Source organism: Belonocnema kinseyi, chromosome 9, assembly GCF_010883055.1.
Source record: "Belonocnema kinseyi isolate 2016_QV_RU_SX_M_011 chromosome 9, B_treatae_v1, whole genome shotgun sequence".
Lineage (NCBI taxonomy): Eukaryota > Metazoa > Arthropoda > Insecta > Hymenoptera > Cynipidae > Belonocnema > Belonocnema kinseyi.
Genome location: NC_046665.1, coordinates 107,437,695 through 107,455,314, shown reverse-complemented (window position 1 = coordinate 107,455,314; position 17,620 = coordinate 107,437,695). Strand labels below are relative to the sequence as shown.

Here is a 17,620-nt window from a genome sequence, read left to right as displayed (position 1 = left end):
GATAAAATTAAAATGTTTCAGGTTAACTGTAAATATAAATAAATGCATTCTTTTAATGGGTCTGTACTTTAAGTATTAAAAAGTGAACAATAAGTGATTTGATAAAAAATTTTAAATCCTTTCAAAATTTAAGAGATTCCAGATTTTAACCTTAAAAATAACTTTATAATAATATATTCACAATTAAAGACTTTTATTTAATTTATAATATTATTTCAGTCTAAAATATTTAATTTCAAAATTTGTTAATTAAGAAAAATAATAATTATTGAATATTAAGCAATATTTAACTATTCATTTAAGACGAGTAAATTGAAATAAAATATTTCAAGGTAAACAATTTGAAAACAATTTGAAATTAAAAAAAAATTTCTTGAAAATCTTCCAGATTCTTTTCTGACTATCGTTTCAAGTTTTAAACTAATTTTCAGTCTTCTCAAAACCTTTAGATGTCTCTTAAAATTGCTCAAATTTCTTCTACAAATAATAAGTTTTTCAATTGTTATTTATACATGAAAACTTTAAGATTTTTTTTTTAATTTGCAGGATTTCCTCAAAATTTTAGAAAAAATTCAATTAATTTTAAAAGATATTTAGAAAGTCTGAAGAAGAAAAAAATCATTGAAAATTTAGGAATATTGTTAATTAGAAAGTCATACCTTTTCCTTAAAAATTCGTCTATTTAAGCAAAAAAAATTAACTTATTGTTTACAATTCTTCTTTGGATGAAAATTTAACTATTCAAAAAAACTTTTTTTATTGATCTGTTTTAGAAGAAATTTCATCTTTTTTCAAAATAAAAATGCAACTGTTTGGCTGAAAGTCCTCCTGTTTCATCGAAAATTTAACTATTTCTTAGAAAATTTACTTTTTGTTTAAATTTAATATTTTTGTGTTGAAAACAGAACTGAAATCCTTTCTGGAAAAAATTCTACTATTTAAAAAAATGTTTTATTTTCAGTTAAAAATTCATCTGTTTTTATCGAAATTTCATCTTTCTTTGATAACAATTAATTTCGGTAGGGAATTCAACAATGTTGTTGAAAAAATTCGCCTTTTTGGATTTCAATTTTTTTCATAGAAACTTATTTTTTGATACAAAATTCATATGTGGATATTGAAAAATGAACTGGAATCTTTTTCAACAAAAATTTCCTTGAAGATTTATCTTTTTGATTTAAAAATTCATCTATTTCAGAAGTCATTTTTTTACAAAAATGCAAATTTTTTGTAGAGAATTCGACTCTTTTGCTAAAAATGGATCCTTTTTGGTTGAAAAAATTCTTTTTAGATTAAAAATTCAATTTTTTCCGTAGAACCTTATTTCTTGTTAAAAAATGGATATTTTCATTTTGAAAAGTCAACTGTAATCTTTTTGAGCAGAAAATTGAAATATTTTTTTGAAAATTTATCTTTTTGCTTTAAAAATTCATCTGTTTCAGAAGACATTTTTAAAAATGAAAATCCAACTTTTTTTTAGAGAATTTGACTATTTTGTTAGAAATTAATCCTATTTGGTTGAAAAAATTTGTCTTTCAAGATTCAAAATTCAACTTTTTTTCGCAGAAATGAATTTTTTTTAAACTTTATATTTTCGTCTTGAAAAGTCAACTGGAGTATTTTTTATGATGATTTAGAATACTAAAAATTTTTTTTTTATAAAATTTTATCCGTTTTAAGAGAAATTGCATATTTTTTGGATAAAAATGCAATTTTTTTTGGTAGAGAATTCGAATATTTTATTTTACATTTATCTTTTTTGGTTGGAAAAATTAGTCTTTTTAGATTAAAAATTCAATTTTTTCATAGAAACTTATTTTTTGTTAAAAAATGGATAGTTTCATAAACTATAAAAATGCAACTATTTGGTAGAGATTTCAAGTATTTAAAAAAAAGGTTATTCGAAAAATTCATCTTTTTGGATTGCAATTTCAATTTTTTTCATAGAAACTTATTTTTGGATAAAAAATTCATATTCTGATATTGAAAAATCAACTGTAATCTTTTTGAGCAGAAAATTGAAATATTTTTTTGAACATTTATCTTTTTGATTTGAAACTTCATCTGTTCCCTGTTAATGGGGATCAATAAAAAAATACTGATGATATTTAAATGACCTAGCCAGTTCTGGCTTTATACACCAAAAATGAAATGTCAGCGGAACATGCCGGCACAAGGAAATTAAAGGCTAAACATTCGAAGAATAAAAATAAGGTAGAGAACTTCTGCGAGAGTGGTGTGCCTTCTTAATTTTTGTGAAGTACATTTTGAAGTCCACCTCTCCCTTTAATTCGTATTTTTTATCATTTTAATAATGGGCTAGAAGGACAGTCTTTATTAAAAAGTAGATTAGCGTTTGCTGTTTTTCGCATAACATTTCAGAGAATCGTTAAGAAATTACAAACCATCACTTGATGATAATTTCTTGTATTAGTATCATTTACTCACAGGTCTCAGACTCGTTTTATAAATTGATAATGAATTATTTCAAAAAATTAGCTATTTCTTGTATTAAATTTAATAATTTTTTATACGGTGAAAATTTGTTGAAAATATTTATATGAACTATTATTGATAGTGTTTATTGGTTTCAAATAGACCCGCGCTTGTCGGCACATGCGCAGTAAAATAATTCCTTACAGCGCGCGCATCTATACAAGTCCGGGCAGCCAATAAATTTCGCTTGACAAAAATAACCTGAAGGCAGATACTTAACAGTATTAAATCGAAGGGATTAAGTATTTTTTAAATCTGGTGTGAAATATACGTCTCACATAAAATTGCGTAAAATATTTTTGAAACTTTTAATATGCTCTAAATGCTATGAAATTCAGTGAAATCTCTTAAGAACCCATGAATTTCCGGAAATCGGTTAAAGTTTAAATGGTAATTGGTAAACGCTCGACTCATCCATAGTGGCATTCCGGGTTCAAATCCGGGCTAAGGTAGATTTTTCCTTGTTCTTGGAAAATTATTTTTACGAAATAACCGTTTTAACATCGAAATTTGTATTAATTAAAAAGTGCAAAATATTTTTAGTATTAATAAAAAGTAAATATAATTAAAAGTCCGAGACCTGTACTTAGAATTCTGTTTAACTTTATTTTTATAGAAAGATATTTTGTTATTAATATAAATTCCGTGGCCCAGACATTTTAGGAAACCAGTCTGCTTTCGATTTTTATGACAATTTTTGGACGTTGAAAGTGAATTAGAGATTTATCAATCAGTAGGAATTTTCCGATTTTTCTTTTCAGCCAAAGTCAGAATTTCCATTACAAGATCCTATTCTTCATCCATTGAGAGGTGCTGTTCCACAACAAGAACCCAACGTGAGTAAAATAATTTTTATAAATTTATAATTATTATAGTATATTATAATATGTAATATAATTATATAATTGATTTTTTTAAACTGTGGTTACTTATTTATTTAGTGGAGAAAATATAGATTACCTAAAATTTGAGTCTAGTAAAAAAATGTCAGGTATGTTCTAATTCGAAAGTTTTAAATTAGCGATACATTTTTTTCTCGTTGCCCGAACAATTGAATCAATTTTAGCACTTTTATTTTCATAATTTTGAAAATATATGTGTACCAAATAAATGATCAAATTTATATAATCGATTAAAATATTTATTTTTTAACAAAAAGATTTTAAATACTTTTATTTTGACTTAAAGAAAAAAATATTTTTGCAAAAGCTACCATTATGTTTAAAAGTTTAATTATATTGTTGAAAATGCATTTATTTTTTATGTGTTTTGTAAAAAAATGCTTCTTTCTTTTGGTAACAAAATTATTCTTTTTGGTTGAAGTTTCATTATTTCGGTTTAAAATGGTTGAATTTTGGTTGAATTTTACTGATTTTAATTAAAAATTAAAATATTTTTTTTACATTTTTCATTGAGAATTAATTTTCTTTTAATTAACTACTTGGTTTAAAGTTAAAATACTTTGTAGAAAAATTTTTTTGTTGAAGATACATTTTTTTAGTTTAAAATTCAACTATTTGGTCATAAAACAATTTTCTTGGGAAAAAAATCATACTTTCGGGTGGAAAATTCAGCTATTTTACAGATAATTCATCTTTTTGACTTGAAAATTTAACATTTTGGTAAAAACTTAAATCATTTAGTTGAAAATTAATTTTTTTAACTGAACATTTAAATATTTAATTTTTGGTCTGTAAATCAGATACAGTTGTTTAGTTGAATAATCGACTATTTGGTCATAAGTTAACTTTCTTGAAAAAAAATATAATTTCGGGTTGAAAATTCAGTTTTTTTTGTAGAAAATTAATCTTTTTGACTTGAAAATTCATATTTTTGGTAGAAAACTTAACTGTTTTGATATAAAATTCAATTACACTGTCACAAATTCGTCTTTTTCGGTTGGGTTCAGCTGGTTGAATTTTTTTTTCTATATACTGAAAATTTAACTTTTTTTTTGGTTGGTGAAAATTTATATTTTCAATTGAAGATTCAATTAAAAATTTCAAGATAAATGGACAAAATGGGTCTCCAGTGCTATTTTTCAGAAAATTTTGATTCAATTATTATATCTAGGGATCTTTTTTTGGGTGGAAATCGAACTGTTATATATTAAGTTGAAAATTCAACTATTCTGTTGAAAATTCATCTTTTTGGGTAGAAAATTAATTTTGTTTTTGGAAATTTCATGATTTTGTTTGAGCATTCAACTATTTTGTTAAAAGTTCGTTTTTTGTTGTTGTTGAGATTATTATTTTAATCTGAAAATTTCATTTTTGTTTGAGAACTTATATTTTTAAATTTATAATTCAAAACTTACTCTTTAAAAGGAAATTTTGAAATTCAAAATAGAAAAGTGTAAAGAAAATAAGGGTTGAAATTTTTTGGAAATCGACTTGTTACGTAAAATAAAATTTGTTTGTCAAAAACGTCAAAAATAACAAAAAAGTGTCATAGTTGATATTTTAATAAAAAAAAGAATGAAATTAATACAACAAAAGAAAAGAACTATAAAACCAAAAAGAAGAATTTCCAACAAATAAAGATTTTTCACTCAAAAAATAAATAAAAGTTTATCTAAATTATTGAACCTTCAAACCAGAAGACAAATTTTCTTTACAAAAATGCAATTTTCAAACAAAAAATATGACTATTCAACAAAAAATTAATTTTCAATGAAACCGATGGATTTTTACGCAAAAAAAGTAAATTTCAAACTAAAAAATAATTTTTTTACAAAAAAAACGAGAATTTTTTATTTAAAAAATATCAATCTTAAAAAGTGGAAGTTTCATTTTCGGTGAAAAAATTAATTCTAAAAAAAAAGTATTTTCCACTAAGCAGTAAAATTTTCAACCAGCCATAAGCGTTCAATGGAAAAAATTCACAATGTAGTTTAACTTTGACCCTAGTAGTTGAATTTTTAATTAAAAAAGATTAGTTTCCAACAAAATACTTAAATTTTCAACCAAAGAGATGAATTTTCAACTTAAAATTTAAATCTTTAACCAAAAAAGTGATTTCTTAACAAAGCGATGAAACCAAATGTTTTAAACAAATTAGTTGCATTTTCATACAAAAAATGAAATTTTTTCTATACAGATGAAGTTTTAAATCAAAAAGATAAATTAAAAAAAAAAACTTGAATTTTTTGTTGAAAAGGATTTTAGTCGAGTTATCATGATCAAACTATGAATTTTTTAACAAGAAATAATTTTCTACCAAAAAAATTGAATTTTCAATCCAAAAAGACGAATTTTTTCAGCCAAAAAGGATGAATTTTTTACAAAATAATCGAATTTTCTACCAAATAATTGAATTTTTATTGACAAAGATCGATTTTGTACTAAAACAGTTGAATTTTTAATAAAAAATCATTTTTTTATAAGAGTTACTTTCATCCAGAAAATATTTCAGTTCATATTTCAACATCAAAATATAAATTTTAAACATAAAGTAAATTTTCTACGAGATAGTTAAGTTTTCAAGAAAACAGTGTAATAGCTTAATTTCTAACCAAACGGTTTCATTTTTATCTAAAAAAGATTTAATTTCTGCTCAAGCAGGTAAACTTGAACATAAAAAAGACAAACTTTAAAAAAAAAGTTGAATTTTCAACCGAAAAGTTAACGGAAAAATGCAATTTTCTATTTATTAAAATAAATTCTGAGATTCTCATAAATTCTCAGAGAATTTATTTTTCCGTTATATTCTCGGTTATATTCTAATTTTCGTTACCGGTCTCAAAGTAATATAACAGGCTCAAAACTCGGGTTACACCCGCGTTCTCTCATAATTTTATTCCACACAAAATATATTGTACACAAATATACTGATCATATTTTTCCTACAAACGTTTTCTACACAACATTTTTCCTGCACAGAATTCAACACAGTTATATTTTTCCTAAACAACATTTTTTCTACGCAGAATTTAATATAGTTTGATAGTTTTACTTTTTTCCTACATCAAATATTTCATACACTGAATTTAATACTGTTGTATTTTCCCTACACAAAACTTTTGCTACACTAAATGTTTCCTACACAGGAATTAGTACTTTTATATTATGCCTGCACAAATTTTTTTCTACCCAGAATATTTTGTACACAGAATTTAATATTGTTTGATAGTTTTATTTTTTTTCCTACACAAAATATTTCATACACACAATTTAATACTGATATATTTTCCCTACCCAAATTTTCTTCAACAACATTTTGTGTGGGTAAATAATAAAAGTATTAAACAATATTAAATTCTGTGTAGGAAATCTTCTGTGTAGAAAAAATTGTGTGTAGGAAAAATATGACAGTATTAAACTCTTTGTAGCAAATGTTTTGTGTAAGAAAAAAATAAAACTATTAAACAATATTAAATTCTGTGACTGATCATATTTTTCCTAAGCAAAACTTTTTCTACACAACATGTTTCCTACACAACATTTAATACTGTTATATTTTTCCTACACAATATTTTTTCTACACAGAATATTTCCTACACAGAATTTAATGCTGTTATATTTTTCCTAGACAGAATTTTTTCTACGCAGAAGATTTCCTACACAGAATTTAATATTGTTTAATAGTTTTATTTTTTTCCTACACAAAATATTTTCTACACATAATTTTTTCTATGCAGAAGATTTCTTACACTGAATTTAATATTTTTTAATACTTTTATTTTTTTTTTACACAACAAAGTACTTTCTACACAGAATCTAATTATGGTTTCTGTTTCCTACACATAATTTTTTCTACGCAGAAGATTTCCTACACTGAATTTAATATTGTTTAATACTTTTTTTTTTTACACAACAAAATACTTTCTACACAGAATATGTGAAGATACGCAGTCATATTCTAAACACAAATATTAAGTTCAAATCTTTTCTTACACTTTCTTTACTTTTTGTAAAAAATATTTTATGCACTGCTTTAAATATGCTATGCATGATATATTTTGTGCAGGTAAAATATTGGACATTATATTTTTGTGTACAATGTCTAGAGACTATCTTGATAATAAAATATTACTATTTAATTCTGTGTAGAAGATATTTTGTGTAGGCAAATATAAAAGTATTAAACAATATTCAATTCTGTAAAAAATCTTCTGCGTAAAAAAAGTTTTGTGTAGGAAATATTTTGTGGAGGAAAAAAATAAAAATATTAAACAATATTAAATTCTGTTTAAGAATTCTTCTATGCAGAAAAAATTTTTTGTAGGAAAATTATAACAGTCTTAAATTCTTTTTAGGAAATATTTCGTGTAGAAAATATTTTGTGTAGGAAAAAAATAAAACTATCAAACAATAATAAATTCTATGTAGGAATTCTTCTGTGTAGAAAAAGTTTTATGCAGGAAATATATGATCAGTATACTTGTTTACAATATATTTTATGTAGAATAAAATTGTGTAGAAACAGCGTTTTCCCCAAATATTTTGTGTAGGAAAAAAATAACAGCATTGCATTTTGTGTAGGAAGCATTTTGTGTAGAAAAAGTTTTGTGTAGGAAACATTTTGTGTAGAAAATATTTTGCGAAGGAAAAAAATAAAAATAGTAAACAATATTAAATTCTGGTTAGGAAATCTTCTGTGCAGAAAAAATATTGTGTAGGAAAAATATAACAGTATTAAATTCTGTGTAGGAAACATTTTGTGTGGAAAAAGTTTTTTTTTAGGAAAAATATGATCAGTATACTTGTGTACAATATATTCTGTGTAGAATAAAATTGTGAAAATTTATATAACCTCTTTTTAATAAATAAGTAGCCAAAGTTTAAAAAAAAATCGACGACATAAGGTCTGGTTTGTGTCAATGCGGCGTGGAATTGACCGTAAATAATTTTGAGGAAAATATTAAATATCAGGTAATGGAGCAAGAAGGTTTCTACCAAAATTCTCAAATGCCTTATAATCAACAATACAACAACCAGAATGTTGTCAATCCTGGGGCTCCTTACAACAGGAATATTGAGCCTCATCAACCCATGCAACCTATGCAAACAATGCAACCCATGCAACCTATGCAGCCAATGCAACCTATGCAACCCGCGCAACCTGCGCCATCGGCGAGAATTGCCGAACCAGAAAAACCAAAAGCACCGATTCCAGAAGAGCATCTTCATTTAAAAACGGTTTTGGATGAACTGCAAGCCCACTGCTATGAAAATGCAAAGAATCCAGTAAGTTTCGAATCCATGTTCCAATTTTGGTACCCTTAATTCTGGAAAAAAAGTTACCTGTTAAATAAGTCCTGGCAATCCTTGCAACCCTGGAAAAGCCCTTGAATTTTGCTCATGTTCCTGAAATTTTCATTTTTTTCCTTTAAAGAAAAAATAGGTTTCCAAATCATATTTACTCTGCTTTTTGAAACTTTTCGAAACTTATGTAATTTTTGGTGTCAATCTTTTGGTTGGTAATTCATTTTTTAACTAAAAGTTTAACTATTGCATTATTGATTGAGAATTGATTGATTTTTTGTTTAAAATTCATATTTTCCGGGTGAAAATTGATTGATTTTGTAAAAAATTAGTATTTTGGACCGGAAAATTCAACTGTTTTGTAAATAATTCGTGTTTTTGGCTTGAAAATTTAACAATTTAGTTGAATTTTTTCTCTATTCATTGAAAAATCTTTCATCGTAGAAAATTCACTTTTTTTTTTAAATTCGTCTATATTGTTTGGAAATTCATCTCTGTTGATAAAAATTTGATGTTTTCTTTAATTAAATATGCAACTATTCTATTTTTTGGCTGTTTTTTTTTTCTAAAATCGCAAATTCAACTACTTGGGTAAAAGCTGAACCACTTTGTTCAAATTTTATTTTACTCTTTGAAGGTTCATTTTTGTTGCAGAAAATTTCACTATTTTTTTTTGTTAGAAATTAATTTCTTACCTGAAAATGTATATTCTATTTTTTCTATTAAACATTCATTTTTATTGGCAGAAAAGTAACCTTTTTGGTTGGAATTTATTTAAAGATTATTTAGTTATTTTTGAAATTTGAAATGGTAGAGTTGTAGAAAATGTTTTCCCGGAAAAAATAAGCCGTCATCAGTTAAAATATTTTGATTTTTAAAATCATAGAACATATTCATAATTAAATATTTTTATTAAATTTAAACTATTTTTTTAACCTAAAATTTGAAATTTGAAAATTCAGAAGAAGAATATTTGCTTAATATTTACAAATATTTGACTCTTCATTTAAAATCAATAATTAGAAAACAAATATTCAAAACTAAACAAAAAAATAAAACTTTAATGATACAATTTTAATTGTTCTATTTGAAAAAATGTATTTTACAAGTCGAATTGCTGAATTAAAAAATATATTATTTCAGTTAAAAATTAAACCAAAGTGTTGACAATATGTTTTTTTATTAATTAAAATTAATTTTTAAACTAAAAATTAAACTATTCCATTTTTAGATGAAAATTGATGTTTTTTTAGTTTAAAAATTCATTTACTTTTTTAAAAATGGAACTACTTTTGGTCTTTTCTAGTAGAAAATTACACTATTTAGTTGACATTTATTATAAATTTAAAAAAATATAAAGCAAAAATTATTCAAATAAAATTTGGACTAGCACCGTATACAATGCTCAAACTATATACTTGAAAATATATTAAATTTGTTGAAAATTAATCTTTGGTAAAAAAAATAAACTTCTTGCTTAAAAGTTCCACGATGTGGTTAAAAATTAAATTTTTTGGTGACCATTCCAATTTTTGGAAGACAATTTATTCTTCTTCATAGATTTTATTGAAAAATGGTATTTTTTGGTAGAAAAATAATACTCTTGTTTGAAAATTCATCTTTTTCTTTAAAAACAAAGCTACTTTGCTGAATGTTAAACTCTCTTGATGAAAATTAATGTTAATCATCAATTCGTTAATTAATTCTCCTCATTAAAAATTGAACTGCATTATTTTTTGTTAAAAATTTCTTTTTTTAGCTTAAAAATTCAACTATTTAGTTTAAAATTTTTAGAAACGCAAAAAATTCAGATTAATATGTTTAATTTTCAGTTTAAAGAAATTAATTTAAAAAAACATAACTCTAAAAATAAAATATCTTTCAATAAAATAGTTACATTTTCAAACAGAGTGATGAATTTTAAGATAAAATTGTAAATATTCAACTGGAATACTTGAATTTTAAACAAGAAAGATGAATCTTGAACTCAAATGATAAATGTTTAATTTGAATAATTAAAATTTTGACCAAAAAGATTAATTTTCGACCCATAAAATTTCTACCAAAAAAAAGACGAATTTTCAAATCAAAAATATAATTTTTTAATCAAAAATAGAGTAATACTGGAATTTTTAACCGAAAAGAAGAACTTTTAAACAAGAAGATTAACTTTCAAAGAAAAAGATTATTTTCTACAAAAAAAAAACGATTTTTTAAATAAAATACGTGAAGTTTGAACGAAATAGCTGAATTTTCAATTAAAAAAGACAAAATTTGCATCCAAATTGTTGAATTTTTAACTAGAAAAAATCAAATTTCCACTAAAAATGGAACAGTCAAAATTTTCAATTGAAGAAATTTATTTTTAACCAAACTAATGAATTTTTAACCTGGAAGATTATGTTTTATAAAAAAAAGAATTTTCAACTAAACATTTAAACTTCCAATCAATATGATGAATTTTTAATTCGAATATTTAAATTTTAAAAAAATATATGAATTTTCATCTAAAATAATGGAATATTTAATTGGAAGAGTTATTTACATTTTCAGTAAAAAAAAAAAATAATTATCAACGGAAAAAGAAGAATTTTCGATAAAAAATTCAAGTATCAACTGTGATAGTTAAATTTTCAGTTTAAAAATTAATTGTAAAAAATGGAACTATTTTGCTAATTCTAAAAATTTTGAGCAAAATAGGTGAATTTTTAGCTAAAAAAACAAATTATTAACGAAAAATGACGTATTTTAATTTTTATTAAGGATAATTGATTTTTAATTTAAAAAAAAATAACTTTTCAACAAAACAGTTTAATTTTGTACCAAATAGTTAAATTTTATACCAAATTGTGACATTTAAAAGTAAAAAGAAAACAATTTTTCTATAAAACATTTGAATTTTGAATCCGAGAATATGAATAAAAAAAATTACAGCCGATAAGTTGAATTTTCAACAAAATAGTTTGATTTTTAGCTAAAAAAATGTTTATCTTTTATTTCAGTTAAATTTAGTTGAAAATTTTTTTTTTTATTGATTAAGATGAATTAATTTGACTTAAAATTAAACTTCCAATTTTAGATGATTTTTTAAACTGGCAATTTTACTTTTCGTTTGAAAACTAAACTATTTTGTAGAAAATTAATTTTTCTTAGGTTGAAAATTAAACTATATTTTTGAAAATTCGTTTGTTTTTTTGGCTAAAATGTAACTATTTGGCTGAAAATTAATATTTGTGGTTCAAAATTAATTTTTTTTTAATTCGAAAGTGAACTATTACCCGTTGGAAATTTAAATATTCCAGTTAAGCATTAATTATTTTATTTGAAATTTTTTTGTGTAGAACATTCCACTATTTCAGTTAAAGATTCATAATTTTATTTGAAAAATCATCAATTTCTTTAAAAATGTAAATTTTCCTTTAAATTAGTCTTAGGTTGAAAATTAATTTTTTTAACTCAAATTTATTCAATTCTTGGTTGACAATTCATCTTTTTTTAGTTGAGAATTCGAATATTTGGTAGAAATTAATCTTCTTGTTGAAAACTTCATCTTTTAGGTTTAAAATTTAACAATTTATGTCAAAGATTCATAATTTTATTAACAAATTCATCGCTCTGATTGAATATTTAACTATTTGAAGTTTTAATACTTAATTTTTAACTGAAATAAAATATAAATCTTTTTTTAAGCTGAAAATTTAACTGATCGTTTGTAAATTATTTTTTTTTAATTCGTATTTTCGGGTTGAAAGTTCAAATGTTTTAAATAAAAATTGTCTTTTTGACTGGAAAATTTCAGAATTGGGTATCAAATTAAACTATTTGGTACAAAATTAAACTGTCTTGTACAAAATTCGTTTTTATTTCATTTAAAATTAACGATGAATGTTTAATTGGAATAATTTAAATTTTAACCAAAAAGAATAATTTTCGACCAATAAGATTAATTTCAACCAAAAAAGGCAAATTGTCATCTAAAAGATATAATTTTTCAACCAAAAGTAGACTAATTAAATTTTTATTTAAAAAATGAATTTTCAACCAAAGAAATGGATTTTTAATTAAAATGATGAGCCCTCAACAACAACAAAATTAATTTTTTTTTAACAAGTGAGTTTAACTTCATCATCTTCTTCGTTAAAAATTAAACTATTTTGCCCACAATTAAATGTCTTTATTTACAGCAAACCAAACGGAAAATAGAAGACGTCTCCAGAAAACTCGAATCGCTCTACGATTGTCTTCGAGAAAACAAAGTAAGCTTTTTCCACAAAATTTAATCAAGCTGCCAGCTATTAACCCTTAAAGGGCACACTTCCGTAAAATTACATAAAGAACATACTGGGTGTTTTGTACCCAAGGGTATTCAAACGTTTGCAGTGTCGACGGTATTGGATAGTTTTTTTGCGCAAGAAAATCAATTAATGATGTTTAATCTATCTAGTTTATGGAGAAACAGGTTTAATAATATTTTTTGAAATTTAAATTAGTTAAAAAAATTTTTTAAATGACTTCTTTCAGTCTAAAATTCAGAACTTTTTTCTTCAAATTTTACTCAAATACTTCCGAGATACGGCGCTTCAAAAATAAAATTAGTCTTATAGTGTTCGTTTCAAAGAAGGTGTTTATTCTAAAAAATAAAAGCTTAAATTCAATGAAAAATAATTTCAATAAAAATCAAAATTATGTGAAAATTATATGGAAAAATAGGTTTTCATGTTATTTGTTAATTGTGCGCCATATGTTCCATTTTCTTGAATTTGGCACGTTTTGTTGAAGCTCAAATAAGTCGCTGGGTGTTTTACACCCAGTATGCCCTTTAAGGGTTAAAAAAAGGAAAAAACTTTATGAAAATTTAACGAAATAATTGTTGTTCTTTTTTTAGCTTACCCAAAGTACGCTTCAAGGTCTGCATCAAATATCGCAGCTTATTCAAAGCGGAGAGTATACCGGGGGATTGGCATTACATACTCAGCTGGTTTCGGGACCAGATTTTAGTCAAATCGCTTCATTCATGCCCGGTATAAAAGTTCTCCTTCAAAGCGCTCTTCAATTGGGCGTCTATATCAGATAAAAGGCGACAAAAAGTCCGCCAAACTCTGCGTTTTCCCTTATTTTTCTATGATCGCGAGCTTTTAAAATTGAGAAAAGCTTTTTTTTAGAATCGTGTAAAAGTAATTGTACAAAGTAAAATATCAATATCATGTAATCAGGAGTGAAATCTTTACCTTTATTAGGAGAATTTAAGTGACAATGTGTATGAAAAGGATCCTCGGTTTAATATAAATCTCTTGGACTTTTTTTTTTGGAAGGGTTCCTGGATTATCTGAAAACTTTCTTTTGAGAAATTTAAAAAAAGAAAGAAAAAAAAACGAAAATATTTTTGTTACGCTTCTGAATTGAAGGATTCAGAGTGGATGATAAATTATCTTTATTCCTCCTTATTGTCTATTTTATTGAAAGATTTATCAGCAGCTTAGAGACATTTACTTGAAATCTGAAGATTTTCCGTTTGCTGTTTTTGATGATTAAACAAAAAATGGGAAATTTACATTGAGGTGGTCCAAAAAAAGGCTTTTTTTTAAATTAAAATGACCCATGGGTTTTGAAATAATTTTATCAAGTATTTAGAGCTCCTTCGAGCCGGGTTTTGAAAAAAAATGCTTATTTTATTTTTAAAAATCGACTTTTTGACACACGAAAAAATCCTTTTTTGGAACACCCTAGTATATATGTTCAGGGTGTCTACCGTATCTGGAATGCCTGGAATTTTTAAGGAATTTTTATATGTCTGGAAAAACCAGGGAATTTTTGTGCGAGAGTGTTTATTATTTTTTATAAATTAAATTTAAATTGCAATATAAAACTGAATAATAATGAATGCTATTTTATAGAAAAATCATCTGTTTTTGCTTAATTCAAATGTTTTTTATTATAATTCTAAATCTTTTTTTTTTGTTGAAATATCAAAAACTACATTTTCAGTTCAGAATTCAGAAAGTTAAAATTGAATTTTTTTTAATTAAAATTTTTTTATTTAAGTTTCATAATTTTGGTTGAAAATTCATTTCTTCGATTGAAAAGTGAACTATTTTGTTGAAAATTCGTTTTATGATTGTCCAAAAATTAATTTTTATACTGAATATTTAACTATTACAGTTGATACTTTAATTTTTTGATGAAAATTCTTGTTTTTTTTTGTTGAAATTTTTTTTTCCACTGTAAATATGAATAACTTTTCCAATTGAATATTCCATCATTTTAGTTGAAAATTCGCGTACATATTTTGTTTGAAATTTGTCGTCTTTGGTAGAAATTATTTTTCTACGTTAAAAATTTTAATTTTTGGTTGAAAATTCATATTCCTTTTCTTTTTCTAGAAAATTAAGTTTTATTGAAAATTCGTATTTTTTTGAAGAAATTAATTCAGCAATTAAAATTAAAATTTTGTTGTTGTTGAAAATTCAACCATTTCTTTAAAAATTTCCGTATTTTATTGAAAAATCGATTTTTTTTTGTAGAAAATTCTATTTTTCTTCAAACCTTAATCTTCTTGTTTATTTTTGGTTAAAAAATTATATTTTTTAATCCAAAAATCGTCTTTTTGATGGAAATTATCTTATTGGTTGAAAATTAATCTTTTTGGTCAAAATATCAATTATTCCAATTAAACATTCATTTTAGTTAAAAATTCAACATTCTTGTTTAAAATGAAAATATTTTATATGAATATTTACAATTTTATTTTAAAATTCATCACTTAGTTTGAAAATATTAATAATTTTTTTTAATTTATTTTTTCAAATGAAATTTTAACTTATCAATCTGTAGTTTTTGCGCTTCTAAAAAATTTGAAGTAAATAGTTGAATTTTTAAGCTAAAAATATATATTAACCAAGAATGATGTTGTTTAACTTTTATTGATGACACTTAATTTTCAATTAAAAAAAAAAAACGAATTTTCTACAAAACAGTTTAATTTTGTACCAAAAAGATGAATTTTATATATTATTTTAGTTAAAAAATAAATTATAGTGTTGAAAATTGTTTAGATGAAAATTGATATTTTTTAATTTAAAAATTAATTTACTTGTTTAAAAATTGAACTACTTTTTTGAAAATTAATTTTTCTGGTTGAAAATTCATTATCTCAGTTTAAAATATTTTGGTTAAAAATTTAACTAGTTTGTTAAAAATTTATTTTTTTGGTTAAAGTTTTAATTTTTTAACTGAAAATTGAACTATTTTATATATTGTGACAATTTCTCTTCTCTTAGTTTTAAATTCATGTATTTTGTTGAATTTTTTTTCTGCAAAATGAAGAAGATTCTTGCTTGAAAATTCATCATTTGGTAACAAATTATTCTACTTTGTAGAAAATCAAACAATTTTGTTAAGAAATAATTTGTTGGTTTGAAAACTAAACTATTTTGAAGAAAAATCATTTTTTTGGGTAGAAAATTAAACTATTTTTTTTTTAATCCGATTGTTTTTTGGCTAAAATTAATTTTTAAACTGAAACTTAAACTAGACCCTTTTTTTAAACTGAAAATTGATCTATTTCGCGTTGGAAATTTAAATATTCTATTTAAACATTCATTGTTTTATTGGTAAATTTATTCTTTTTTGTTGAAATTTCACTATTTCAGTTGAATATTCATCACTTTAGTTGAAAAATGATCAATTTCTTTAAAAATGTAATTTTTTCTTTAAATTAGTTTTTTTTTTTGTTTTAAAATTATTATTATATTTTTTTACTGAAAATGGAACCATTCTAATTGAATATTCTGTGATTTTATTTAAAAATTCACTTCTCAGGTTGAAAATTAATTTTTTTGACTGAAATTTATTCAATTTTTGGTTGAAAATTTATATATTTTTAGAAAAAAATTCGTCTTTTTGGTAGAAATTGAGCTTCTTGTTTAAAAATTCATCTTTTAGATTCAAAATTCTTCTCTTTGGTTTAAAATTGAACTATTTCAGTGAGAGATTCAACATTTTATTTGAAAATCCAATCGCTTTGATTAAATATTTAACTGTTTTTTTAATTCTCTTTTTTTATGAAACTTAATTTATTTTACTAAAAATTTAACGATTTAAGTTTTGGTTAAAATTTGATCTTTTCAGATCTAAATTTGATTTTAAAATTCATCGCTTAGTTTGAAAATATTAATAATTTTTTTATATTAATTTTTTTAACTAAAAATCGAACTTATTAGTCTTTATTTTTTGCGATTCTAACAATTTCGAACAAAATAGTTGAATTTTTTGGATAAACAAATAAATTATTAACCAAAAATGATATAGTTTAATTTTTATTGAGGATAATTAATTTTCAATTTTTAAAAACGAATTTTCTACAAAACAGCTTAATTTTGTACCAAATAGTTAAATTTTATACCAACTTGTGAACTTTTAAAGTCAAAAAGACAAATTTTCAGCTTAAAAAATATTTATCTTTTATTTTAGTTAAAAATTAGTTAAAAATTTGTTTGTTTTATTGATTAAGATTAATTAATTTAACTTAAAATTAATCTAATCCATTTTTATATAAAAATTGATATTTTTTAGTTTAAAAATTCATTTACTTGTTTAAAAATCGAACTACTTTTTTGAAAATTAATTTCTCTGATTAAATATTCTTGATTTTAAAAATTCTATTGTTTTTTTTTTTTTTTTTTTTTTTTTTTTTTTTTGCTAAAATTGATTTTTTAACTGAAAATGAAACTATTCCATTTTTTAGATAAAAATTGATTTTTTTAGTTGTAAATTCAACTGCTTGGATAAAGTTGTACTAATTTGTTAAAAATGGAACTATTTTGCGGAAAATTCATATTTTTTAAGTTAAAGTTTTAAATGGAAAAGTGAACTATTTTACGTTTGAAAATTCATCTTTTTCATTAAAATTAAAACTACTT

At 23.2% G+C, this 17,620-nt stretch overlaps 1 protein-coding gene across 1 annotated transcript in view; it reads left to right on the top strand.

The window, feature by feature from the left end:
- The window catches only part of LOC117180117 (protein transport protein Sec31A), a 79,564-nt gene extending 65,653 nt beyond the window's left edge, over nucleotides 1-13,911 (top strand). The window contains exons 10-13 of the mRNA XM_033372456.1: nucleotides 3,258-3,332; nucleotides 8,370-8,684; nucleotides 12,887-12,958; nucleotides 13,588-13,911. Coding sequence (XP_033228347.1) covers nucleotides 3,258-3,332; nucleotides 8,370-8,684; nucleotides 12,887-12,958; nucleotides 13,588-13,776 — 651 coding nt within the window. The 3' untranslated portion in view covers nucleotides 13,777-13,911. The remainder of the gene's footprint in view (nucleotides 1-3,257; nucleotides 3,333-8,369; nucleotides 8,685-12,886; nucleotides 12,959-13,587) is intronic.
- Nucleotides 13,912-17,620: the final 3,709 nt, after the last annotated feature.